The sequence below is a fragment of the Dipodomys spectabilis genome, unplaced genomic scaffold (genome assembly GCF_019054845.1).
Source record: "Dipodomys spectabilis isolate Male_0828 unplaced genomic scaffold, ASM1905484v1 ptg000854l, whole genome shotgun sequence".
Classification (NCBI taxonomy): domain Eukaryota; kingdom Metazoa; phylum Chordata; class Mammalia; order Rodentia; family Heteromyidae; genus Dipodomys; species Dipodomys spectabilis.
In genome coordinates this window covers 235808-261098 of record NW_024871531.1, presented here as the reverse complement: position 1 = coordinate 261098, position 25291 = coordinate 235808, and the positions used below count along the sequence as shown (strand labels likewise).

The 25291-nt window shown below is 65.6% G+C and overlaps 2 protein-coding genes across 5 annotated transcripts in view; one reads left to right on the top strand and one right to left on the bottom strand.

Annotated features, from left to right (window-relative positions):
• Tmem63a (transmembrane protein 63A) overlaps window positions 1-4514 on the top strand; it is a 44065-nt gene extending 39551 nt beyond the window's left edge. The window contains exon 23 of the mRNA XM_042673457.1: window positions 3910-4514. Coding sequence (XP_042529391.1) covers window positions 3910-4113 — 204 coding nt within the window. The 3' untranslated portion in view covers window positions 4114-4514. The remainder of the gene's footprint in view (window positions 1-3909) is intronic.
• On the bottom strand, window positions 3243-24731 carry Ephx1 (epoxide hydrolase 1). 4 transcript variants are annotated; one of them, XM_042673460.1, is made up of 10 exons: window positions 23756-23848; window positions 17653-17843; window positions 14716-14896; window positions 9601-9828; window positions 8558-8687; window positions 8205-8413; window positions 7025-7133; window positions 5502-5627; window positions 4994-5199; window positions 3243-3258 (listed from the first exon to the last, which is right to left on the bottom strand). In XM_042673460.1, the coding sequence occupies exons 2-9, from the start codon at window positions 17836-17838 to the stop codon at window positions 4998-5000; spliced, it is 1371 nt and encodes a 456-aa protein (XP_042529394.1). In that variant the 5' UTR covers window positions 17839-17843; window positions 23756-23848; the 3' UTR covers window positions 3243-3258; window positions 4994-4997. The 4 variants fall into 4 exon arrangements, with proteins under 4 accessions (XP_042529394.1, XP_042529393.1, XP_042529392.1 ...); XM_042673459.1 differs by lacking the exons at window positions 3243-3258; window positions 23756-23848 and adding an exon at window positions 24656-24731 and having other exon boundaries at window positions 4821-5199; XM_042673458.1 differs by lacking the exon at window positions 3243-3258 and having other exon boundaries at window positions 4821-5199.
• Between the last annotated feature and the right edge of the window lie 560 nt (window positions 24732-25291).

The window sequence follows — 25291 nt, the reverse complement described above, 5'->3', positions numbered from 1 at the left end:
TGTGCCTGAGTGCCTGTGCCCCTGGGCCTGCGTGCCTGTGCCCCTGGGCCCCTGGGCCTGCGTGCCTGTGTGCCTGTGCCCCTGGGCCTGAGTGCCTGTGCCCCTGGGCCTGTGTGCCTGTGCCCCTGGGCCTGCGTGCCTGAGTGCCTGTGCCCCTGGGCCTGAGTGCCTGTGCCCCTGGGCCTGAGTGCCTGTGCCCCTGGGCCTGCGTGCCTGAGTGCCTGTGCCCCTGGGCCTGCGTGCCTGAGTGCCTGTGCCCCTGGGCCTGCGTGCCTGAGTGCCTGTGCCCCTGGGCCTGCGTGCCTGAGTGCCTGTGCCCCTGGGCCTGCGTGCCTGAGTGCCTGTGCCCCTGGGCCTGTGTGCCTGAGTGCCTGTGCCCCTGGGCCTGCGTGCCTGTGCCCCTGGGCCCCTGGGCCTGCGTGCCTGTGTGCCTGTGCCCCTGGGCCTGAGTGCCTGTGCCCCTGGGCCTGTGTGCCTGTGCCCCTGGGCCTGCGTGCCTGAGTGCCTGTGCCCCTGGGCCTGAGTGCCTGTGCCCCTGGGCCTGTGTGCCTGTGCCCCTGGGCCTGCGTGCCTGTGCCCCTGGGCCTGCGTGCCTGAGTGCCTGTGCCCCTGGGCCTGCGTGCCTGTGCCCCTGGGCCTGCGTGCCTGAGTGCCTGTGCCCCTGGGCCTGCGTGCCTGAGTGCCTGTGCCCCTGGGCCTGTGTGCCTGTGCCCCTGGGCCTGCGTGCCTGAGTGCCTGTGCCCCTGGGCCTGTGTGCCTGAGTGCCTGTGCCCCTGGGCCTGCGTGCCTGTGCCCCTGGGCCCCTGGGCCTGCGTGCCTGTGTGCCTGTGCCCCTGGGCCTGTGCCCCTGGGCCTGCGTGCCTGTGCCCCTGGGCCCCTGGGCCTGCATGCCTGTGCCCCTGGGCCTGCGTGCCTGTGCCCCTGGGCCCCTGGGCCTGCATGCCTGTGCCCCTGGGCCCCTGGGCCTGCGTGCCTGTGCCCCTGGGCCTGCGTGCCTGTGCCCCTGGGCCCCTGGGCCTGCATGCCTGAGTGCCTGTGCCCCTGGGCCTGTGTGCCTGAGTGCCTGTGCCCCTGGGCCTGCGTGCCTGTGCCCCTGGGCCTGTGTGCCTGAGTGCCTGTGCCCCTGGGCCTGCGTGCCTGAGTGCCTGTGCCCCTGGGCCCCTGGGCCTGCATGCCTGTGCCCCTGGGCCTGTGTGCCTGAGTGCCTGTGCCCCTGGGCCTGCGTGCCTGAGTGCCTGTGCCCCTGGGCCTGCGTGCCTGAGTGCCTGTGCCCCTGGGCCTGCGTGCCTGTGCCCCTGTGCCCCTGGGCCTGCGTGCCTGTGCCCCTGGGCCTGCGTGCCTGTGCCCTTGGGCCTGCGTGCCTGTGCCCTTGGGCCTGCGTGCCTGTGCCCCTGGGCCTGCGTGCCTGAGTGCCTGTGCCCCTGGGCCCCTGGGCCTGCATGCCTGTGCCCCTGGGCCTGCGTGCCTGTGCCCCTGGGCCCCTGGGCCTGAGTGCCTGTGCCCCTGGGCCTGCGTGCCTGTGCCCCTGGGCCTGCGTGCCTGTGCCCCTGGGCCTGCGTGCCTGTGCCCCTGGGCCTGTGTGCCTGTGCCCCTGGGCCTGCGTGCCTGTGCCCCTGTGCCCCTGGGCCTGCGTGCCTGTGCCCCTGGGCCTGCGTGCCTGTGCCCTTGGGCCTGCGTGCCTGTGCCCTTGGGCCTGCGTGCCTGTGCCCCTGGGCCTGCGTGCCTGAGTGCCTGTGCCCCTGGGCCCCTGGGCCTGCATGCCTGTGCCCCTGGGCCTGCGTGCCTGTGCCCCTGGGCCCCTGGGCCTGAGTGCCTGTGCCCCTGGGCCTGCGTGCCTGTGCCCCTGGGCCTGCGTGCCTGTGCCCCTGGGCCTGCGTGCCTGTGCCCCTGGGCCTGTGTGCCTGTGCCCCTGGGCCTGCGTGCCTGTGCCCCTGGGCCCCTGGGCCTGCATGCCTGTGCCCCTGGGCCTGCGTGCCTGTGCCCCTGGGCCTGTGTGCCTGTGCCCCTGGGCCTGCATGCCTATGCCCCTGGGCCTGTGTGCCTGAGTTCCTGTGCCCCTGGGCCTGCGTGCCTGAGTGCCTGTGCCCCTGGGCCTGCGTGCCTGTGCCCCTGTGCCCCTGGGCCTGCGTGCCTGTGCCCCTGGGCCTGCGTGCCTGTGCCCCTGGGCCTGCGTGCCTGTGCCCCTGGGCCTGCATGCCTGTGCCCCTAGGCCTGTGTGCCTGAGTGCCTGTGCCCCTGGGCCTGCGTGCCTGAGTGCCTGTGCCCCTGGGCCTGCGTGCCTGAGTGCCTGTGCCCCTGGGCCTGCGTGCCTGAGTGCCTGTGCCCCTGGGCCTGTGTGCCTGAGTGCCTGTGCCCCTGGGCCTGCGTGCCTGAGTGCCTGTGCCCCTGGGCCTGCGTGCCTGTGCCCCTGGGCCTGCGTGCCTGAGTGCCTGTGTCCCTGGGCCTGCGTGCCTGTGCCCCTGTGCCCCTGTGCCTGCGTGCCTGTGCCCTTGGGCCTGTGTGCCTGTGCCCTTGGGCCTGCGTGCCTGTGCCCCTGGGCCTGCGTGCCTGTGCCCCTGTGCCCCTGGGCCTGCGTGCCTGTGCCCCTGGGCCTGCGTGCCTGTGCCCCTGTGCCCCTGGGCCTGTGTGCCTGTGCCCTTGGGCCTGCGTGCCTGTGTCCTTGGGCCTGCGTGCCTGTGTCCTTGGGCCTGCGTGCCTGTGCCCTTGGGCCTGCGTGCCTGTGCCCCTGGGCCTGCGTGCCTGTGCCCTTGGGCCTGCGTGCCTGTGCCCCTGGGCCTGCGTCCCGCCCCTGGGCCTGCGTGCCTGTGCCCTTGGGCCTGCGTCCCGCCCCTGGGCCTGGCTGTAGGGCCGGTCCACATCCACTCGGCCTGGCCAGGGTGCTTGGGTGGTGCTTGGGCCGGCTCTTGCTTGCGGGAGTTTGTAGGTCAGGGCAGCCGTCGTCATCTACGCAGGTGCCTGGAGCCACAGCAGGCACAGAGCGCCCTCTCCAGCTTTCTAACGTCTGGTGGGGTGGGGGCTTCCGTGGGCCACAGGCACTGCGGAGGCCCCACGGCCGGATGGGGTTCATCCCCAGCTTCTGAGGGAGGCAGGCCCTGACAATGGCTTTCCCAACCCCCTGACTGGGGGTCCCGTCAGCCAGCCGCCACCTCCACCAGGCCCTCAGCACTGACACTCAGATGAGCTCGAGGGCAGCAGCCAGCCGCAGGGCAGCGGGCTGTCCTAGATTCCTGCTAAGCCTGGACGTGGGCGGGCACTGTGCCCACACTCGCTGGGCATGTCTGCAGAAGGGTGTGCGTGGCTTGTGCCCACGTGGCAGCCGGGCCCGGGCCGCCCTGCAGGTCCCATCGCCTCCTCCATAAACGGATTCTCTGGGGATCCTGCTGAGAGCGTTCCTTCCCTCGGGGTGGGCTGTCCCCGTCCCTGTGTGACGGGATGGCCCCGTCCTGTCCCTGTGTGTGACGGGATGGCCCCATCCTGTCCCTGTGTGTGACGGGATGGCCCCATCCTGTCCCTGTGTGTGACGGGATGGCCCCATCCTGTCCCTGTGTGTGACGGGATGGCCCCGTCCTGTCCCTGTGTGTGACGGGATGGCCCCGTCCTGTCCCTGTGTGTGACGGGATGGCCCCGTCCTGTCCGTGTGTGACGGGATGGCCCCGTCCTGTCCCTGTGTGTGACGGGATGGCCCCGTCCTGTCCGTGTGTGACGGGATGGCCCCATCCTGTCCCTGTGTGTGACGGGATGGCCCCGTCCTGTCCCTGTGTGACGGGATGGCCCTGTCCCTGTGTGACAGGATGGCCCTGTCCCTGTGTGTGATGGGAGGGTGGGGTCTGTTCTCTGATTGGTGGGGGAGGCGGTGAGCAGGCTGGGCCGGGTGCTTGTTCCCCGCACTAACTCTGGTGTGTGCTGCAGCCCTACCTGCCCCGCATCCTGAACGGTTTGGCCTCGGAGAAGACAGCGCTGTCCCTGCATCAGCCGCAGACCTATGGCGCCGTCCGTGATGACGGGGTGCTGCCTGGGCATGGTGCCGTCCACAGCGTCGGAGAGCCGCTCCCTGGGCAGTGCTCGGCCCACAGCCCCGAGAGCCGCGCGGCAGGTGCCTACCAGGAGGCCTGAGGCCGGGGCATGCTCGAGGAAGCTGCTGCCGGGCCGGGCCTGTCCGTGTGCCGCATGCTGTGTGCCGCCTGCCTGCTGCTCGGCCCATGGCCAGGGTGGGGGCGGGGCCGCAGCTAAGCCTCTGTTTTGTCAGGGGAGGCGCGGTGCCCCCCCCCCTGCTGTGGGGCTCTCTGGGACCCTGGAAGGACTGTGGACGATGGGTGTGTTTGCACGAGGCGCGGCGCTGCACAGTGGACAGCCACATGGGCTCATGCACAGGCGTGGCATGATGCACGGCTCAGGGCCGCAGCCTGGGCAGGCCTGGCCCGTGGGCCAAGAGGGGCAGTCACCCCCCCCCCCCCCCCCGCCATGCCACGGCCGGACCGGGGTGGGCAGGGATAATAAAGCGTCCGTTGAGCCGGCCTGGTGTGCAGCCTCCCGCCTCCATTCCACCCCAGCCCCAATCCCATGCCCTGCAGCTTCCTCCAGACCTGACCCGGCCCGGCCTGGCCCTGCCCACCCCTGGGCTCCGCCTGGGCCTGCTGGGCTGTGCTCGGCTTTCTTGAGCCAGTTGGCCCACTGCTGCTGTCGTGGAGGGCCCGAGCTGGCAGCCCCTTGGGGCCTGGCCCCCGCCCTGCAGCCTCCGGGACAGGCCTGGCCTGCACTCTGCAGGCTCAGACCCCAGGGCTGTTGGGCACCACAGCCCTCACTTGGCTGGAAGCTGCTCATAGAAGTGAGATGATTTATTACCAAAGCTGAGCACAGGCTGGGCGGGGAAGGGGCCGGGAGCTCATTCCTCAGGCTTCTCCTCTCTAAGCAGCTGTGGGCGAGCGGGCAGGGCTGGGCTGGGCTGGGCCGGGCCGGGCAGGGCAGGGCCGGGCAGGGCCCCCGAAGCTGACCGGCTGTCACTGCCGACCCACCATTGCCACGAACTTGCGGATGTCCTGGGCAAGCAGCCTGGGCTCCTCGAAGGCGGCGAAGTGGCCCCCGGCCGCCATGTAGGAGTAGGAGAGGAGTCTGGGGTACTTGGCCCTCACCCACTTCTCAGGGAGGTGCAGCAGCTCAGAAGGGAAGGCAGCAAAGCCGGTGGGCACGAAGACCTTCATCCTGGAAGGGACGGGGTTTGCCAGGGCGAAGCTGTGCCTGCCTTCCCCAAGCCAGGGCAGACACCAGGGCTCCGGCCTCCCGCGCCCCGAGTCCTCTTCAGGGGGCTCCCAGCCTCACTGCACCCCCCCCACCTCCCGAGGGGACAGCAAGGGTCAGGCCATGGCCACGCCTGGCCCCGGGCAGCCCTGATGGACACTGGGGCCACGCCTGGCCTCCACAGCTCATCGTGCTATGACACGGCCTCGGATGCCCGACCTCCGGCTGGGCTGCGCCTCCCCCCCCCCCCCCCCGGCCAGGCTCACCGCTCATGCTTGTGGGCCATCAGGCCCTGGCCCATGTTCTCCTTGTAGAAGCGCTGGGAGGAGACGATGGAGCCCGTGGTCCAGTACAGCATGATGTTGGTCAGCAGCTCGTCCAGGGTGAACTTCCTGGGAAGGCAGCAGGGAGAAGGCTCTCTGGTTGGCAGGGCGCCCACACAAGAGGAGGCAGCAGACGCGGGCCCTGAGCTGCGCCCGTGCAGCCAGCGTTCCTGGATTCAGCGGCAGCCCACGGGGAGGGCACGGGGAGGGCACGCTTGCTCCTTACCACCACTCTGGGGCGGGGCCGGGCCGGGTCCCAGGGGCGGGGCCGGGCCGGGTCCCAGGGGCGGGGCCAGGCCGCGTCTCTGGGTCTCAGGCTTGTGCCCATGGCAGAGGCCAGACGGCCCCACCCAGGTTCTGGCCTCAGCCATTTTGCTGATGAGACCCAGGAAGCCGGCAATTGTGGATTCTCCCAGTGCCCGGCGCTCACACCAGGCAGGCTCACGTGGGCATGCTCGCACCCCGGCGTGTGCCTACCACACCTGTGTGCACCCACCACGCCCGCCGCATCTGCACCTGCGCTCACACTAGCACCCTGTGGGTGGCCACATTTGACCAGTGCACACCCACATCCGTACCTGTGCACACTCACTCAAGTGCCACAGTGCGGAAGAGCTCACACTCACTCCTGGGGGTGTCCCTCTTCATCTGTCCTAGCTGGCAAAGTGGCGTTTCCAGGCCTGCACCCATCCGGAAACCGGGGTCCCTGTGGCCCAGGACCGCCCCGAGCGGGGATGGGCAGAACGGGGCCTGGCCCAGCTCTACCCCAGGGACGGGTTGTGTGGTGGGTGGTGGTGGGAGCCTGGCGTTCACAGACGTATTTAAATGGTTTGGTTGGCACTGAGCGGCTCTCATAGTCTGGAGAATGACATTAAAAAGGACTTGGACTTGGCCGCTGTTCTTGCACCGTCAGGACCTCGGAGGGAAGGGATGAGGGACGGCTCCACTTCGAGTGACCGCGCCCTCCCTCCCCTGAACCCCCTCCCCTGCAGGCCCCGCCTAGTCCTGAACCCTCACTGCCTCCCTTCCTGGCCGGGAGCTTAGGGTCCCTCGCCCACCGGTACCTCCCCTCCGCAGCCCCTGAGTTCGAACTCAGAGCCTCAGGCTTGCTAAGCAGGTGCTCTGGCCCTCTCCTGGGGGCCGTTTTCAAGGGGAGGCTTGGTTTACCTCTGGGCTGCAATCCTGTCCCGGCTTCCCCAGCCTCCGGGCACGGTGCCCAGCCATTGTGCTTTTTTGGGCAATTAGGATAACAGGAGGGCACCCCACACCCAGCCACGGGTTAAGATGGCGTCTCGGGCACTTTTTTGGCCAGGGCTGGCCTCAAACATCCTAGACAACGAGGACCACAGGCCTGGGGCACCCGGGGTAGGGCCTGCGGCAGGGGCAGGGACCTCACTCCATTGAGTACAGGCAGAGATGGGGCAAGGGGCACTGGACCGGTCCTGAAGTCAGGCTGCGGGGCTCACCTCTCCAGGCCGCCATCCTCCAGGTCTCGGAAGCTCGAGTCCGTCCAGGTGGAGAACTTCTCCAGGATGTAAGCAGCCAGGCCTACAGGGGAGTCATTCAGAGCAGAGCCTGCAAAGACAGCACAGGGGACTCAGGCTGGCCCCAGGACCGAGGTGTGGGCGCTGCACAGGATCAGGGTCTGGCACCCCTCTGCCTGCACCCCACTCGCCACCCTCAGCTCCTACAGCCTCACTGTGGAGCAAAACAACCCTCCCACATCTTCAGGGCCAGTCTGTGAGCATCTCCCTCCAAGCCGGGGGGCTAGCGAGGTCTGAGTGAGACAAAACAAGACACGCTGACAGAACGTGCACACGTGAACGCACACACATGCACACACGCACGTGCACACATGCATGCATGCACACACATGCACATGCACACACGCATGTGCACACACACATGCATAGGCACACATGTGCACGTGCCCTCACACGCACTCTGGTGCTCAGAAGCAGGGCTTCATGCACACTAAGTGAGCGCTCTGGGACAGCCACCGTCCATCCCGTCCACAGTGCTGCTAACAAGCACACAGGTCTGCACCCTGGTGTGAAGCGCTGCAGACCTCCACGCATCCCGCCTGTGGAGTCCGGCACACCACCCCACGGCAGGGCTGGGGCGCAGCCTCTGGGCAGGAGCCGGCTTGCACACCCAGGGTGGTACTCACAGCCATCCCAGGGACCCACAGGGGAAATGCAGCAGCACACGGTGACCCTTCCCATGGGGCCTCAGGGGTCGAGGGTCCAGGGTCAGCAGTGAGGTCACCCCCAGGATGCAGGGTCAGCAGAGAGGACCCCGTGCCCTGGGTGGTCTTCTGGGGACATGGGGTGTACTTTGCTCCGTGGCACTTTGGGGCTGATGGGTGATGTCATTCATCACCAGACAGGGGCTCGCCTCCACCACTAGAGGGTGCCGGGGAGGGGTCGCGGCCTCCACCACCAGACAGGTCAGTAGTGACCCCCAGCCTCCACCACCAGACAGGTCACTAGTGACCCCCAGCCTCCACCACCAGACAGGTCAGTAGTGACCCCCGGCCTCCACCACCAGACAGGTCAGTAGTGACCCCTCCCCGCAGGGTCAGTAGGAGACTGGTCCCTGCCTGTCATCCACCTGTCCTCTTTCCCCCCTCCGGCCCCCACTCACCCACGGTGTCCGGCTTGGTGGCCTGGATGTGCAGGTACCCGCTCTCCCTCATGATGCTGTAGAACACCTTCTCCTTGACCGGAAACAGCAGCTCCATGTCCCTGTCCGTGAAGCCCAGGAATCTCCCGAAGCGCCGTCCCAGGAGCAGCGACAGGGTTTGGAAGTTTCTCAAGACCAAAGCCATGTTCAAGTGCAGGCCCTTCACGTGGCTGAGGGCAGAGAAGAGGCCGGGCCGGGCGCAGGCTGAGGCGCTGGGCAGTGTCAGGGCACCTCTCCCACCCCTCCGCTCCCCTGCACAGCAGCCCCACCCCAGGAGCCCTAGCCACGCACACGCTGGCGCCGGCACCACCCACCTGGGCGCCATCTGGGCCATGTTGGTGCAGATCAGGGACCCCCAGTCTCCCCCTTGAATGTAGAAGCTCTGGAAGCCCAAGCGCCGCATCAGCTTGTAGAAGATCCTGGCGGTGGCCACGGAGTCGAGGCCTGGTGTGAGGGGATGGGCAGAGTTGTCACGGGGGGGGTCCCCGGGCACCTGTGAAGCCCCCCAGACCCACCTCCCTCCACACAGAGGTGACGGTTCATGGAGGGGGGTCCCCGGGCACCTGTGAAGCCCCCCAGACCCACCTCCCTCCACACAGAGGTGACGGTTCACGGAGGGGGGTCCCCGGGCACCTGTGAAGCCCCCCAGACCCACCTCCCTCCACACAGAGGTGACAGTTCACGGGGGGGGGTCCTGTGAAGCCCCCCAGACCCACCTCCCTCCACACAGAGGTGACAGTTCACGGGGGGGGTACTGTGAAGCCCCCCAGACCCACCTCCCTCCACACAGAGGTGACGGTCCCCGGGCACCTGTGAAGCCCCCCAGACCCACCTCCCTCCACACAGAGGTGACAGTTCACGGGGGGGGCGTCCTGTGAAGCCCCCCAGACCCACCTCCCTCCACACAGAGGTGACGGTTCACGGAGGGGGGTCCCCGGGCACCTGTGAAGCCCCCCAGACCCACCTCCCTCCACACAGAGGTGACAGTTCACGGAGGGGGGTCCCCGGGCACCTGTGAAGCCCCCCAGACCCACCTCCCTCCACACAGAGGTGACAGTTCACGGGGGGGGTCCTGTGAAGCCCCCCAGACCCACCTCCCTCCACACAGAGGTGACGGTTCCCAGGGGGGGTCCTGTGAAGCCCCCCAGACCCACCTCCCTCCACACAGAGGTGACGGTTCATGTTGGGGGGGGGTTGTCCCCAAGGTGGGGTCCCGCAGCTGTAGGAGGCGGGGGTGAGGGTCTGGGCCATGCTCAGGGGGAGAGCTCTGCTGCCTAGCCCTCGCCGCCACAGGCAGGCCTGTGGCGACCGTCCCTCTGCTGGCTGGGCCGGCCTGTGGGGCGGCCTCAGCCCCTACCTTTCTTGCTGGAGGCCTGGGAGAAGCCGTAGCCAGGGATGGAAGGGCAGATGACTTCGAAGACCTGCTGGTCGCCGAGGCCATGGCTCCCAGGGTCTGTGAGCAGTGGGATGATCTTGTAGAACTCGTAGAAGGAGCCGGGCCAGCCATGCACCATCATCAAGGGCTCCGGGCTCCGGCCCGAGGGCACCTGGGCAGGCTTCACATGGATGAAGTGGATGTCCAGCCCTGCGGACAGAGCACAGGCAGCCGATGTGTGTCTGGGGAGGCCTGGGCCCCAGCCCCGGCCCCATGCTCCAGGCCTGCATGGAGAGCAGCATCACCACCCCACAGAGCCTGCGCTCGGGGATGCACAGGTCTGGCCACGCAGCACTGGACCCCAGGGTCCAGCGTCCAGCCCCAGACGGCCACACAAATGCTTGTTCTAACAAGTTGGGGAAGGGGTCATCAGACAGAGGATTCACCGACAGTTAATTGGCTGGAGTGCAATTCAGTCGAGTGAGGCAAGCTTGCACACACAAGTGTACTTATCTAACCAGAAAACAGTGACACCATGTGATAAAAGCAAATTACAGTTGGGCACTGGGGCTCACGCCTGTAATCCTAGCTACTCAGGAGGATGGGGTTTGAGAGTCAGGGTTCAAAGCTGGCTTGAGCAGGAAAGTCTGCGAGACTCTTACCTTTGTTTAAAAAACAAAAAAGGAGCCAGCAGTGGAACTGTGGCTCAAGTGGTAGAGCACTATGAGTACAAAAAGCTCAGGGATAGTGCCCACGCCCCAAGTTTGAGTCCCAGGACTGACACCAAAATAACAGTAAGTCACGACGCTCTGCTGCACACCGTGTGATCCTGCTTTTGCGAAGTACCTCTGTGTATGGCACATTGCTCCACGGCCATCTAGAGTCAGCAGCTTTGTAACCTCATCACCATGGCAGGGAGTGGCGGCATCGGGCTTGCTTAGCAGGAGGCCCGGGCTCGGGGGCTAGCGCCACAGCCCAGGCACCGCGCCTGGTGCCACAGAGGCTCGCGTCCCAAGAGTGGTTTTCACGCGCACCTCACCCTGCACCATTGTAAAGAGAAGACACGGTAAACAGAGCCACTGCGAGTGTGTGCTGCCGCACGCTGCCAGCCGAGACTGGCGAGACTGAGCTTTGCCCAGCCTGGCCTCCGCCTCCGTCCTCAGCTCTGTTTAGCAGCCGGTGACACGGGCACACATGTCCTGTGCGTGTCCTGCAAGGCCTTGCTTTTCACTGGATGTCTTCTCTCTGTCCAGGACCCTGTCCACAGCACCAGTACACATCTCCTTAGACTCGTGACGGTTCAAACTTTAAAAAGTAGCTAGAGAACATGCTAGAGAACATGGCTCCTCTTAACGAGAACAGGGCAATCCAGGCCACTCTGGAGCTTTGTTTTTCTCTCCCTTAATCCGTCCGGGGTACCTTCCACGCTGCTCAGCTTACTCTTATCCGGGGTTTATTTCAGTAGGTAATTGTATCTTTTCTGGGAAGTGCTGCCTGACGTGGGATTATTATTATTATTTTTTTTTATTTTGGGCCCGGTCGTAGGGCCTGAACTCTAGTCTGGGCGCTGTCCCTCAGCTCTTCAGCTCAAGGCTAGCACTCTACCACTTGAGCCACAGCGCCACTTCCGGCTTTTTTCTTTTTGTTTATGTGGTGCTGAGGAATCGAACCCAGGGCCTCATGCATGCAAGGCAAGCGCTCTACCACTGAGCCACCTTCCCAGCCCACGTGGGATTATTTTTAATCTGAATTCTACCAATTCACCGCTTGAGTTTTACATGGAAGAAAGAAGCGTGCGTCCCCGCATGCGTCACCTGTGGCCAGGCTCAGCTCCGCCTCTCCACACACTGCACTGTGGAGACAGACACGTCGTCTCCTCATTATTATCGTCATTGTCGTCATCATTGCTAGCATACACAACGCGTGTGCTCTACCCCTGGGCCTGCTCTGTCTCCACAGCTGGCCGGGCCTACAGGACACTCTGCAGCTCAGACTCGGGCAGCTCAGACTCGGGCAGCTGAGCGTGTGCAGGCCGCGGGCTCGGTGGGGATGTGGAGGCCCGAGGCCGGAGCCCCGCCCTGGTGGGGCATCCTGCCTCTCTGGATGGGGGCCCAGACCCACCCAGGGGACGATGGCTGAGAGGCCAGTGTGGGGTGAACCTGGGCTCCTCACAGAACACACCAGGAAGGGATGGACAGGGGCAGAAGGAGGCTGCTGCTTAGCGTCCGAGCCAGGGATGTGGGGTCAGAGTGGGGTAGGAAGGGCCCTGGAAACAGACTAGCAGGACACAAAGCAGAAGAGCTTTCCTGAATGCCCAGCCGGGGGCCAGGGGGGCTGAAGAGTGGAAGGCCTGAGGGCCTGGGGGCCGAGGCCAGCATGGGCGCTGCGGTGGGCTGGAGAGCAGAGGCCACTTCGAGAAAGCAGAAAAGGAAAGGAAGGGGAGAGAGGAAGGAAGGGAGGGAGGGAGGAGGGAAGGAAGGAGAGGGAGGAAGGGGAAGGAAGGGAAGAGAGAGAGGAAGGAAGGGAGGGAGGGAGGGAGGAGAGAGGAAGGAGAGGGAGGAAGGGGAAGGAAGGGAAGAGAGAGGAAGGAAGGGAGGGAGAGAGGGAGGAGGGAGGAGGGAAGGAAGGAGAGGGAGGAAGGGGAAGGAAGGGAAGAGAGAGGAAGGAAGGGAGGGAGGGAGGGAGGGAGGAGGGAGGGAGGGAGAGGGAGGAAGGGGAAGGAATGGAAGAGAGAGAGGAAGGAAGGGAGGGAGGGAGGGAGGAGGGAAGGAAGGAAGGAAGGAAGGGGAAGGAAGGAAGGAAGGAAAGAGAGGAAGGAATCAGATAAGGTGGTGCACACTTACAGGCCCAACACTCAGGAGGCTGAGGTAGGAGGATCACTGGTTCAAAGCCAGCCTGGGCTACGTAGTAAGATCACATCTCAAAAAATCCAAATCATAACAATAAAAGGAAGCAAAGAGGTATCATCAAGTATCACTGAACGCAGGGGCCCATGCCTGTAATCCGTGTAAGGTCGGCCTGATCAAGCAGTTTGCAAGACTCTCAGTAGCAAACTGAGCTTGATGATTCACGCTGTAATCCTAGCGGCCTGGGAGGCATCAAAGGAGTCACAGCCTGAGAACAGCTGTGGACAGAAAGCCTGGCCCCTCACTGAGAAAGCAAGAAGGACCGGGCTGCTGTTTAGGTGGGAAGCACTTGCCTAGCACACTTGGGGCTGAGTCCAAATCCTAATCCGCCCAGACTACAGACAGACGACGACAAAAAGGTACTGACGGTGATTTGGACAACTGCACCCGGGCACCATTGGCTGGAATGGACAACGGTGCATTAGAACGCATCTGAGCTCCTCAAAAACCAATCACAGAACTCTGCTTCCGGACAGCAGCCAGGAGAGCGGGACATCACGTCTTAAAGAGCCGTGTGCGGGCTGGGAAGGTGGCTCAGTGGTAGAGTGCTTGCCTTGCATGCCTGAGGCCCTGGGTTCGATTCCTCAGCACCACATAAGCAAAAAGAAAAAAGCCGGAAGTGGCGCTGTGGCTCAAGTGGTAGAGCGCTAGCCTTGAGCTGAAGAGCTGAGGGACAGCGCCCAGGCCCAGAGTTCAGGCCCCATGACCGAACCCCCCCCAAAAAAAGAGTCATGCGCACACCTGTGGGGGCAGCAAACCACCCACAGGTGGCAAAGCTCCCCTGGCAAGTGATCTCCAGCCCCCCCCCCCCCCAGAAGGGGATTCTGAGGCCGGCGGCAGTGCGTGCAAGCGAGCAGGCCCAGCTCGGGGGAGGCAGACCAGACGCACAGGACAACTGTGTGCTGCCTCCCAGGGAGTCCAGCCACAGAACGGGGGATCTGAGGGGGCGGGGGGCGGGGGCGGGGAGGGGCCGCGGGAGCCACTGTTTCCAGAGGCTGAGTTTCAGCTGGGACAAGAGCTGAGCCTCACCTGCCCGAGTCCCGCCAGGGGGCCACGCAAAACGGCTAAGGTGGAAGATTTCTTCTGTGTATGTTACCACAATAAAACTTAAGCCCTCACAGTACGTTATGGTCTAATAAGCTTAGATGGTTTAAAACGTCCACATCTGACTCAAGATCTGTGGTTAAAAATACTCTTCTTGGGGCCTGCCCAAGAAGAAGCGGCGCACGTCTCTCCTGGGTGTGTCTCTCAGGAGATGGCCTGAGCCACACGGCCTGAGCCGGCAGCTCCTGTGCTGAGCCCCTCACCACAGTCAGGCACCTGAGAACGCCAAGCCCGCGGGGGCTGGCCTGGCCCGGCCCTGCCCGGCCTCCCCAACCCCCCCCCCCCCCTCCGGCCCCGGCAGAACCCAGCCCGGCCTGGCCTCCCCAGCCAGCCTCCCCAGCCCCGGCAGAGCCTGGCAGAGCCCAGCCCAGCCCGGCCTCCCCAGCCCCGGCAGAGCCCGGCAGAGCCCAGCCCAGCCCGGCCTCCCCAGCCCCGGCAGAACCCAGCCCGGCCTGGCCTCCCCAGCCAGCCTCCCCAGCCCCGGCAGAGCCCAGCCCAGCCCGGCCTCCCCAGCCCCCCCCAGCCCCGGCAGAACCCAGCCCGGCCTGGCCTCCCCAGCCCCGGCAGAGCCCAGCCCGGCCCAGCCTCCCCAGCCCCCCCCAGACCCCCCCAGCCCCGGCAGAGCCCAGCCCCCCCCAGCCCCGGCAGAGCAGAGCCCAGCCCAGCCCGGCCCGGCCCGGCCTCCCCTGCCCGGCCTCTGCAGCCCCAGCAGAGCCCAGCCCAGCCCAGCCTGGCCTCCCCAGCCCTGGCAGAGCCCAGACCAGCCCGGCCTCCCCAGCCAGCCTCCCCAGCCCCGGCAGAGCCCAGCCCCGGCAGAGCCCAGCCCAGCCCAGTCCGGCCTCCCCAGCCCTCCCAGCCCCGGCAGAGCCCAGCCCGGCCCAGCCTCCCCAGCCCGGCCTCCGCAGCATGGCAACCTCAGGCTGGACGGCCGTGTTCCTGGGCGGCGCCCTGACCAGGGGTTTGCTGACGTGAGGACCTGTCTCTGCATTCAGCAAGATGACACATGCAACACCTCTGTGGCGTCCGCGTCCCGGCACCGCGCAGGACGCCGCCCGTGCCCATGCCGGCCGTGGTGCCTGAGGCTCACCTTCGATGGTGGTCTTGAAGTGAGGGTACTGGTTGAGGAGCTCCACCTGCTTCCTCCAGTCAAAGTCATTCCGCCAGTAGGAGAGGACTTTCTTCAGGTAGCTGGAGTTGAAGCCATAGTGGAAACGGCTGTCCTCTAAAGGTGCAGTCCAGCGAAACCTGTCAATCCGCTGGTGCAAATCCTGGGGTAAACAGAAGGGCGGGCTGGGCACCGGTGCTCACGCCTGGCATCCCAGTACTCAGGAGGCAGAGATATGCAGATCAGGTTCCAAGCCAGTCCAGACAAAAAAAGCCTGAGAGACTCTTTGTCTCCAATTAGCTACCAAAAAGCTAGATGTGGAGCTGTGGCTCGGGTGGTACACACTAGCCTTGAGGACAAAGGCTCAGGAACAGGGCGCAGGCCCTGAGTTCAAGCCCCAGGAAGGCATCAAGAAGACCTGATTCCCCAACACAGAGCCACCCAGAGGCTGGCAAAGCTCCCACCCCACTGCCCCCCCCCCCAGGGCCCCAGGCTCTGCCCTGTGGACCTTCTCTCTCCTCCCCTCCCCTTTCCCCCGCCTCCCTTGCTGGACCCTGGGGCTTGCCTGTGTGCGCCTCCACCCTTGCCTTTGGCTTGCTAAACATGAAAATACTCGGTTTGAGTCTCCTGAGGCTTCTATGGGGCCCTGGCCGCCTCTCTGTAGGACAGGCATGGAGAGGCAGCCCGGCCAGTGAGTGCCAGGAGGGCAGCATGCTCCATGACCCTGTTTGCATGCTGAAATCCAAACGCCCTAAGATGGCCCCATGCCACCAAGTACTTCTCTTCTTTTGACTTCGTCCTGTGCCCGTTGAAAGGTAACAATGGTCCTGACATGGGCGAGGCAGACCAGGCAGGCGGCTGCATGCGGCCTCTGCCAGCCTCTGCTCTGTGCCGCGGGGTGGAGGGGCGGGCACAGGCCGGGCCGGATCTGCACGCTGCTCTGGGGACGGGACGGGGGGGGGGGGGGGGTCTCCAATATCCTACAGGACAAAGCCGCAGGGCTTGGCTCCCCCCAGGCCCCAGGCAGGAGCCTACTTTCTCCCGAGCTTCTCTTCATACTTCCTCCTCTGAACTCCCATGCCTTCTCACCACGGGTCCTTCCGGAACTTCCTGCATGCCCCTCACTCACCCACCATGAGCTCTGCCTCCTCCCAGGCCCGCAGGGTGCCTGTGCCCAGCCGTGCCACAGGGTGAAGGGGCAAAGGGCAGGGCTGTGCCCAGTCCAGCCACCCCATGCCTGGGGAAGCCTGGCTCCCCGTCCAGCCTCCCGCCCCCCGCCCCTGCCCCGTGCCTGGGGAAGCCTGGCTCCCCGTCCAGCCCCCCACCCCCCACCCCTGCCCCATGCCTGGGGAAGCCTGGCTCCCCGTCCAGACCCCCCACCCCCCGCCCCTGCCCCATGCCTGGGGAAGCCTGGCTCCCCATCCAGACCCCCTACCCCCGCCCCTGCCCCATGCCTGGGGAAGCCTGGCTCCCCGTCCAGCCCCTCACCCCCCACCCCTGCCCCATGCCTGGGGAAGCCTGGCTCCCCGTCCAGACCCCCCACCCCCCGCCCCTGCCCCATGCCTGGGGAAGCCTGGCTCCCCATCCAGACCCCCTACCCCCCGCCCCTGCCCCATGCCTGGGGAAGCCTGGCTCCCCGTCCAGCCCCCCACCCCCCGCCCCTGCCCCATGCCTGGGGAAGCCTGGCTCCCCGTCCAGCCCCCCACCCCCCGCCCCTGCCCCATGCCTGGGGAAGCCTGGCTCCCCATCCAGACCCCCTACCCCCCGCCCCTGCCCCATGCCTGGGGAAGCCTGGCTCCCCGTCCAGCCCCCCACCCCCCGCCCCTGCCCCATGCCTGGGGAAGCCTGGCTCCCCGTCCAGCCTCCTGCCCCCCGCCCCTGCCCCATGCCTGGGGAAGCCTGGCTCCCCGTCCAGCCTCCCGCCCCCCCACCCCTCACCACAGGTCCAGCTCTGTGCAGGGCAGGGGAAGCAGTCCTGGGGTTCATTGAGTTCAAATCCTGCTTCTTAGCTCGGCCCTGGACAAATCACTGTGCGGCTAAACATTGTTTCTACTTGACCTGCCTCACCACGCCTCAGAGACCAGGTGGCCAGGCTGGCCCTGCCTCTCCAGCCACCCAGCTTCCTGTGGGCCTCAGGAGAGGGGACAGCCACTCTGTGGCCTAGCCCTCTCTCCTCCTGGAGCCTGATGCCAAGCTGGGTCTCCTCAGAGGAGCTCACACAGAAGAAAGGCCAGGAGGGTAACTTCCTGAGCCCAGCCCACCACACCCCATGTGCACCCCAGCGCCCTTCAGCCCCCAGTGCCCTGCTGCCCCTCTGCCCTGCAGCCCCCCCACCCTGCAGCCCCCCACCCTGCAGCCCCCTGTCCTGCAGCCCCCCACCCTGCAGCCCCCACCCTGCAGCCCCCCGTCCTGCAGCCCTGCAGCCCCCCACCCTGCAGCCCCCACCCTGCAGCCCTGCAGCCCCCACCCTGCAGCCCCCCGTCCTGCAGCCCCCCACCCTGCAGCCCCCCGTCCTGCAGCCCCCCGTCCTGCAGCCCCCCATCCTGCAGCCCCCCATCCTGCAGCCCCTCCTGTCCTGCAGCCCTGCACCCTGCAGCCCCCCGTCCTGCAGCCCCCCACCCTGCAGCTCCCCACCCTGCAGCCCCCCACCCTGCAGCCCCCCACCCTGCAGCCCCCGTCCTGCAGCCCCCCGTCCTGCAGCCCCCCATCCTGCAGCCCCCCGTCCTGCAGCCCCTCCTGTCCTGCAGCCCTGCACCCTGCAGCCCCCCGTCCTGCAGCCCCCCCGTCCTGCAGCCCCCCGTCCTGCAGCCCCCCCGTCCTGCAGCCCCCCGTCCTGCAGCTCCCCCCACCCTTGCAAACTCCCCCCCTGCCCTGTAGCCCCCCTCCCCGCCCTGCAGCCCCCAGCAGAAGGGGCCTCACGTTGATCTCGTCATCCGAAGTCTCCACCTTGAAAGGCCGGATGCTCTGGTCCTCTGTGTCTGAGGGCGGGGCTCCTGGCCCCCACCACCCATCCCCGAGAGGCAGCCTCTCCTCCTTGTCCCTGGCGGTGAACCAGTAGTAGACAGCCAAGCCCAGCACCAAGGCCAGGAGGACTCCGAGCCACATGATGCCTGCAGTAAGCGAATAAGAGAAGCGCCGTCAGCCAGAGACATGGTGGGGCCTGGGGCCGGGCTGAGGGGAGGCTGGGCTGAGGGGAGGCCGGGCTGAGGGGAGGCCGGGCTGAGGGGAGGCCGGGCTGAGGGGAGGCTGGGCTGAGGGGAGGCCGGGCTGAGGGGAGGCCGGGCTGAGGGGCTCCCAGGCCCCCACCCTACCCCACGAAGACACAAGGGGTGCTGGGACGGGCTCACCACAAGCCGGAGGCCACGCCCATCCAGCCGCACGGAGGGATCTCCAGCTCAAAATACCCTAGTCACCTTCCCTTGTTTCTAGGGCACCGCGATGTAAACCAGGTCTAGCACAGGACAGGGAGTGGCTCCACCAGTGGGCAGCACAGCTCTGGGCCACGTCTCTCCCACGAGGAGAGGCCAGTACTCCTACCCAGCCCCACACACACCTCGGTGTGAGCAGGCCGCTCATACCTGCGGTCCCGTGTGCGTGGACCGGTCCCCTGGCAGCTGAGCGGGCCGCTCACACCTGCAGCCTCAGCCTCTCCAGGCACAGAGATCTGAGGCCTGCCTGGGCAAAAAGCTGGGTGTGGTGATTTATAACCGACCTCTCAGCTATGCAGGCAACATGACAGGAAGGCCAAGGCCCAGGCAACCCAAGACACCATCCAAAGAGCAACTTGGGAGTGTGGCCCACGTGGTAGAGTGCCTGCCTGACAAGTGCAAATAAAACCTCAACAGGAGACCAAAAGCCTCTGTGTGCCTCCTCCACGGCCCCAGGGGGGCCTATCCCCCCTGCCAACACCACCGCTCAGAGAAGCTGCCAGGTGCACTCTGTCAGAGGCTGTCTGGATGGGGGTCCAGACTGGCTTTGAATGGACTCAGGAGATCCTCCGCTTGTCTCCCTAGTCCCAGGAACTGCAGGCATGCGCACACATGTGTAGCCACCGGCTTTGCTTTCTTAGGTAGGAAGTGTATGTTGTGAGAGCCCAAAAAGACCCGGAAGGGATTGGGAGTTTGCAATGCCTTCTCCCAATACACTCTCAGATCACTGAGAGTTTTCTGGAAAGGTCAATCAGTCCTGGCTTAACAGGAACTCAGATTCCAACCTAAACTGTGTGGGAGCCTGAACGTAGACTTAGGTGTACGCAAATTGTAGGCTGTTCACAGTTTAGCTCTCCCCAGAATAAGAAGGTCATCTGTCACTTGTATACAAAATATTGTCATGTGTTGAATTGTGTACCTTACTTCCTTGCACAAAACCAATAAAACCTTGGTGAATGGAACCCTGGGATCTGAAACTGGCAGAAGGCTACAGGTGCCCGGTGCCCCAAACCTCAGCTCCATGGTGAGGTCTCTGTTATTGTGTTGTTCCTGGTCACAGATTAAGGAGCACACAGTGTGCGTGTGTGCACGCGCATGTCTATATTATAGACAAGATCACCCACAATCCCACCAAGCTATGGAGGCTGGCGCCTCACAGAGAAGCACTGGCCCCTAGACAGCCCAGCGGGCTGTACTTCTGAGGCCTGCTCCCCAGGCCTGGGGTCCAGCACCGTTGAGGTCTGTCTCCTAGCCTCTGGCCTCCCTCCCAGAGGACATGGGCAGGAGGGGTATGGCTTGAGGCTCAGTCGCGGGGAGAAGGGCCAACCTCCTGGCATGGAAAGGTGGGGGGGGGTCAGTGGGGAGGTTGGTGGGGAGGTCAGTGGGGGGTCAGCAGGGGGGTCAGTGGGGAGGTCGGTGGGAGGTCAGTGGGGGGTCAGTGGGAGGTCGGTGGGGAAGCAGGGTTAGGAAGCCCAGCCATGGCCACTCATCTTGATGCGTGCAAGTTCAACAGCTTTAGTGGAATTGCATTCACAGCTCAGTATAATAGATGTCTCCACCCACCCACCTCTCTCATGCCATTTCTGGGGCTTGAACTCAGGGCTTGGACGCTGTCTCTGAGCCTCCTTATGCTCACAGCGAGCACTCTACCACTTGAGCCACAGCGCCACTTTCAGCTTTTTCTGGTGGTTTATTGGAGATGAATCTCATGGACTTTCCTCCCCCTGCTGGCTTCAAACCTCGATCCTCAGATCTCAGCCTCCTGAGAAGCTAGGATTATAGGCGTGAGCCACCGGCGCCTGGCCAGACTTCTGGCTATGGTACAATTCCATGTTGACGTGTGGGCTGCCACAGGAGACTTCACAAGATGTGGAGAAGTGCACACTTGGCCTGGAGCCTCCACACCTGGCCGCTGCCGGGCCCGGCCTCCCTCCCCGCCTCCGTCCATGCCGCTTAGGGTTCAGAGGAGCTTGGCTGAGCCTTACACCCCATCCACCACAGCAACAGTCACACAGCTTCCGCCCCTTGGTGACATTAAAATAAGGTGGGGGGAGAGGCACGGCTCAAGTGGTAAAGTGCCTGCCTAGCAAGTACAAGGCTTGAATCCAAACCCGACACCCCCAAGAAGGCCGGGGGTGGCTGGAGACAAGCCCTTTTAAGTAACTCAGACAGGAACGCGTGCACAGGATGCTTCTGTTTCCCCGTCAGGAGCCTCTGCCCGTCACTGCCCAGCGCCGCCCTGCGCAGAGGTGCACAGGGTGAGACTTGGCAGCCCAGCAGGGAGCCGCAAGGGGCCTGGGGCCGAGGCCCAGCAGGGAGCTCCAAGCAGGGCCGGCGCTGGCAGCCGCCTCCTTAGCTGACTTCAGCAGGGAGACCGGCGCTGGGCTGTGGCCTCCCTCCAGGCCGTCACCCGGGCGACCCTTCCCTCCAGGCCCGGCCCTCTCACCTTTGGAACCCCTCCCTGGCCAGAGCCTGTGGAGAGCCCGCAGGTGTGTGCGGCCCCTGCCTTCCACCGGTGCAGAGCCACTATGACTCAGCCCATTCATGTTTGCACAGTGCCTATTGCCCTGAACTTCAAACCACACACTGCCCCTGCTGACCCCAGACTGTAATGATGGGCTGGGGCAAAGGGCTCTGCCAGCCAGCACACTGCCAGGGCCCCCCCGTGCCCTTTCCCACCCGTGGCCAGCCCACAGTGTTGCCTGACCTGCCCCCTGTGGGCCCTCACCCAGCCCCCTGCTCCTGCAAGACCCCTGGCCCATCCCTGCTGCCTCTGCCCTCAGTGCTTCCTCCAACCGCAGGGGAGCCTGAGGGACAGGCCAGGGGAGAGCGGCAGAGATGGGAGAGCGCCGTTCCCTCCCTCCCCGCGTCTCGTCCCTCACAGACTTCAGGCTGTGTCCCCAGTACCCTCTCCTGACTAGTCCGCACGGGCGGACCCTCCCAGCCCCAGCACTGTCACAGGCCCTGGACTGGACGCCGAGCTGGACGCCACTCAGGTCCTCCCCTCCGCTCCCCAAGCCCGGCGTTCACCAGGTGCAGGGCAGGAAATGAAGAAACTTTTGGCTAAGAGGGTTAATTCTTCCAGACGCTGATGAAAAGCATTTGATGAAAGAAAGGAAAGAAGAGAGAGAAAGTGACAGACAAAGAAAAGATGGATAAATTTGACTGTATTGGAGGAGCAGGGCTGGGAGCTGGCTCCGTGGTAGAGCGCTGGCCTGGCATGCACGAGGCCCTGGGCTCGATTCCTCAGCACCACATACGCAGAAAAAGCTAGAAATGGCGCTGTGGCTCAAGTGGGAGAGTGCTAGCCTTTAGCAAAAAGAAGTTCAAGAACCCCAGGCCCTGAGTTCAAGCCCCAGGACTGGCAAAAAAAAAAAGCAGCCACGCACTGCTGGCTCACATCTGTAATCCTAGCTATCGAGGAGACTGAGATAGGAAGATTGTGATTTGAAGCCAGCCTGGGCAGGAAAGTCCATGATGGTGTAGCTCTAGAACACTTCCTTTGAGTGAAAAAGCTCAGGCATGGCACCCAGGCCCTGAGTTCAAGCCCCGTGACCAACAAGAGCAAAGAAGCAGAGGACAGGTGGGCGGCTGCAGGAACAGGAGTGGCCCAGGGCGAACCCGAGGAGAGAGCAGGCAGGGTCTGCACCTGATACAGGAGGGCAAGAGTCACAAACACCCCCAAACCACAGGCAATGCCAGATAACCATGACTCAGCAAAAGACCGTGGCCCTTGGCTGGATACCCAGGGACTTTTCCAGAACAAAGGCCAACAAGGCAGGTGCTAGCAGCCAGGCCAGGCCCCGGCTCTGAGGCTCCGGGAAGGCTGCGGTGGGGGCGCTGGGAAGCTCTAGGCGGGGCGGTGTGGGCAGAGCCATGCACCGCTGCGCTCCAGGGACGCAGGCCCAGGCCTATGAGGCCCCACTCCTCTCCGGGGGGCTGAGAAGGGGAAGCCACCAGCCGAGGCAAGCAGGGGCAGCGAATGTCCCAGCTCTGGCTGCTGGCTGGAGCAGAGGAGCCCAGGGGGGCAGGCAGCCTGGGCCACCCGCCCTTGGACGCTGCAGCTGCCATTTGTATCTCCACCCTTAGCCCCTGAGCTCGCCAGCCCAGCTGGGGCTCATGCTCTGCCCCAGGCCAAGGCCTTGTTTATCTGTGTTCAGGACCTGGAAGGAGGCCCAGGACAGCTCAGTCAGAAAGGAAGGAAAAGGGAAAATGTAGTTTGCAAAAACAAAGAGGAGAAAAAGTGAGTGGAGTGGAGCAGGGGATGGGGCTGCGGAAAGGACGTGGGCCAGCTGCTCTAGACCCTCCTACGCCCACCACAGCCACAGCCAGCGTGGCCCAGGACAACTGCCTCCCCTCAGAAAGGCCTGTCTCCACCTGTGTGCAGAGACACGGGTGTGGGTGTGTGTGTGTGTACTGCAGGGCCTGGATGGGGAGAGAGGGGACAGCTACTTCCTCTGTGCTGAAATGTCTCACACATACACACACACACAGCCCTGAGCACTCAGAATGAAGTTGGCTCACACACACACACACACACACACACACAGCCCTGAGCACTCAGAATGAAGTTGGCTGACACACACACACACACACACACACACACACACACAGCCCTGAGCACTCAGAATGAAGTTGGCTGACACACACACACACACAGCCCTGAGCACTCAGAATGAAGTTGGCTCACACACACACACAGCCCTGAGCACTCAGAATGAAGTTGGCTGACACACACACACATACACAGCCCTGAGCACTCAGAATGAAGTTGGCTGACACACACACACACACACACACACACAGCCCTGAGCACTCAGAATGAAGTTGGCTGACACACACACACACACACACACACAGCCCTGAGCACTCAGAATGAAGTTGGCTCACACACACACACACACACACACACACACACACACACACAGCCCTGAGCACTCAGAATGAAGTTGGCTCACACACACACACACACACACAGCCCTGAGCACTCAGAATGAAGTTGGCTCACACACACACACACACACACACACACACACACACAGCCCTGAGCACTCAGAATGAAGTTGGCTCACACACACACACACACACACACACACACACACAGCCCTGAGCACTCAGAATGAAGTTGGCTCACACACACACACACACACACACACACACACACACAGCCCTGAGCACTCAGAATGAAGTTGGCTCACACACACACACACACACACAGCCCTGAGCACTCAGAATGAAGTTGGCTGACACACACCACACACACACAGCCCTGAGCACTCAGAATGAAGTTGGCTGACACACACCACACACACACAGCCCTGAGCACTCAGAATGAAGTTGGTCTAGCAAAGAACAGTTGGTTCTGACTAGGACTACCATCAAGGCACACTCGATTCTCATGGCCTGAGGATGGGCTGCAGACCTGGACATGAAGATCTACACCAGTGCTCCTCCACCCTGCAGCCCTGGACATGAAGATCCACACCAGCCCCCCCCACCCCCACCCCTGCAGACCTGGACGTGAAGCCCTGCCCGGACCTTTGCTGGCCCTTGGCCGGCTCCCCACAGCTACCTGGACAGCACTCTCTCCCTACCCAGCCTCCAGGGGCAGCCGGTGTCTCCTGGCAGTGAGTGGCCCTCCCCCAGGGCTTCAATGCTTTGCGGCACAGCGCTGGTCTTCTCAGGGAATTTCTGTCACAAGCTCCTAAATTTACCGCCCTCCGGACCCCCGCAGGCCCGGCCCCGCCCCGCCCCGCCCCGCCCCTCCCCGCCCCTCCAGGCTGCCCTCCAGCAGAGGCCGGGGAGGAGGGGCAGGGAGGGGACTGCCGGGAAACGCAGAGTGGAGGCGGGGCGGGGCCGTGCACGCCCCACGGCCCCGGGCCCCATGCGCGCCCCACAGCCCCACGGCCCCGGCCCCGTGCGCGCCCCACGGCCCCGGCCCCAGGGCCCCGTGCGCGCCCCACGGCCCCGGCCCCAGGGCCCCGTGCGCGCCCCACGGCCCCGGCCCCAGGGCCCCGTGCGCGCCCCACGGCCCCGCCCCACAGCCCCACGGTCCCGGCCCCGTGCGCGCCCCACGGCCCCACGGCCCCGGCCCCGTGCGCGCCCCACGTCCCCGGCCCCGGCCCCAGGGCCCCGTGCGCGCCCCACGGCCCCGGCCCCAGGGCCCCGTGCGCGCCCCACGGCCCCACGGCCCCGGCCCCGTGCGCGCCCCACGGCCCCACGGCCCCGCCCCACGGCCCGCGCGCGCCCCACAGCCCCACGGCCCCGGCCCCGTGCGCGCCCCACGGCCCCACGGCCCCGCCCCACGGCCCGCGCGCGCCCCACAGCCCCACGGCCCCGCCCCACAGCCCGCGCGCGCCCCACGGCCCCACGGCCCCGCGCGCGCCCCACGGCCCCGCCCCACAGCCCGCGCGCGCCCCACGCAGGCGTGCGCCCTCAGGGCGCTCAGACCGGGCCGCCGCGCTCCCTCTCCCCTCCAGCCGCCCAGCGCTCACAGTCTGGGTTCCCAGGCGCCTTCTGCGTGCCCCTCGTCCCGGTCCCCGGGCAGGGCAGGGCCGGGCAGGCTGACCCGCCCCACCCGGCCCAGGCCGCGCCTCCCGAGGCTCCGCCCCCCGGGGCAAAGCCTGGAATGGAGCCCAGAGCCCAGGCGGAAACCCAAGAACCAGCGCGGAGCCCGAGAGAAGGGCGGCCGTGCAGGCCCGCAGGTGGGGCGCCCACCTGTTACCTGCCCCCCCCCCCCCAGCCCACGGCGCCTGCGCGGACCAGGGCCCGCGCCCACCTGTTACCTGCCCCCCCCCCAGCCCACGGCGCCTGCGCGGACCAGGGCCCCGCCCACCTGTTACCTGCCCCCCCCCCCAGCCCACGGCGCCTGCGCGGACCAGGGCCCGCGCCCACCTGTTACCTGCCCCCCCCCCAGCCCACGGCGCCTGCGCGGACCAGGGCCCGCGCCCACCTGTTACGTGCCCCCCCCCCAGCCCACGGCGCCTGCGTGGACCAGGGCCCGCGCCCACCTGTTACGTGCCCCCCCCCCAGCCCACGGCGCCTGCGCGGACCAGGGCCCGTGCCCACCTGTTACCTGCTCCCCCCCAGCCCACGGCGGCTGCGCGGAGGCACCGCGAGCGCGCCAGGGC

What these genes read in the sequence shown, in the direction of transcription:
- Ephx1 (XM_042673459.1), bottom strand. Translation starts at nt 17,838, where the DNA reads ATGTGGCTCGGAGTCCTCCTGGCCTTGGTGCTGGGCTTGGCTGTCTAC. An exon ending in CTTCGGATGACGAGATCAAC is followed by an intron (nt 14,897 to 17,652) that starts GTGAGGCCCCTT and finishes TGTTTACCCCAG; the next exon opens with GATTTGCACCAGCGGATTGA. An exon ending in ATGGCCCACAAGCATGAGCG is followed by an intron (nt 5,200 to 5,501) that starts GTGAGCCTGGCC and finishes CGTCCCTTCCAG; the next exon opens with GATGAAGGTCTTCGTGCCCA.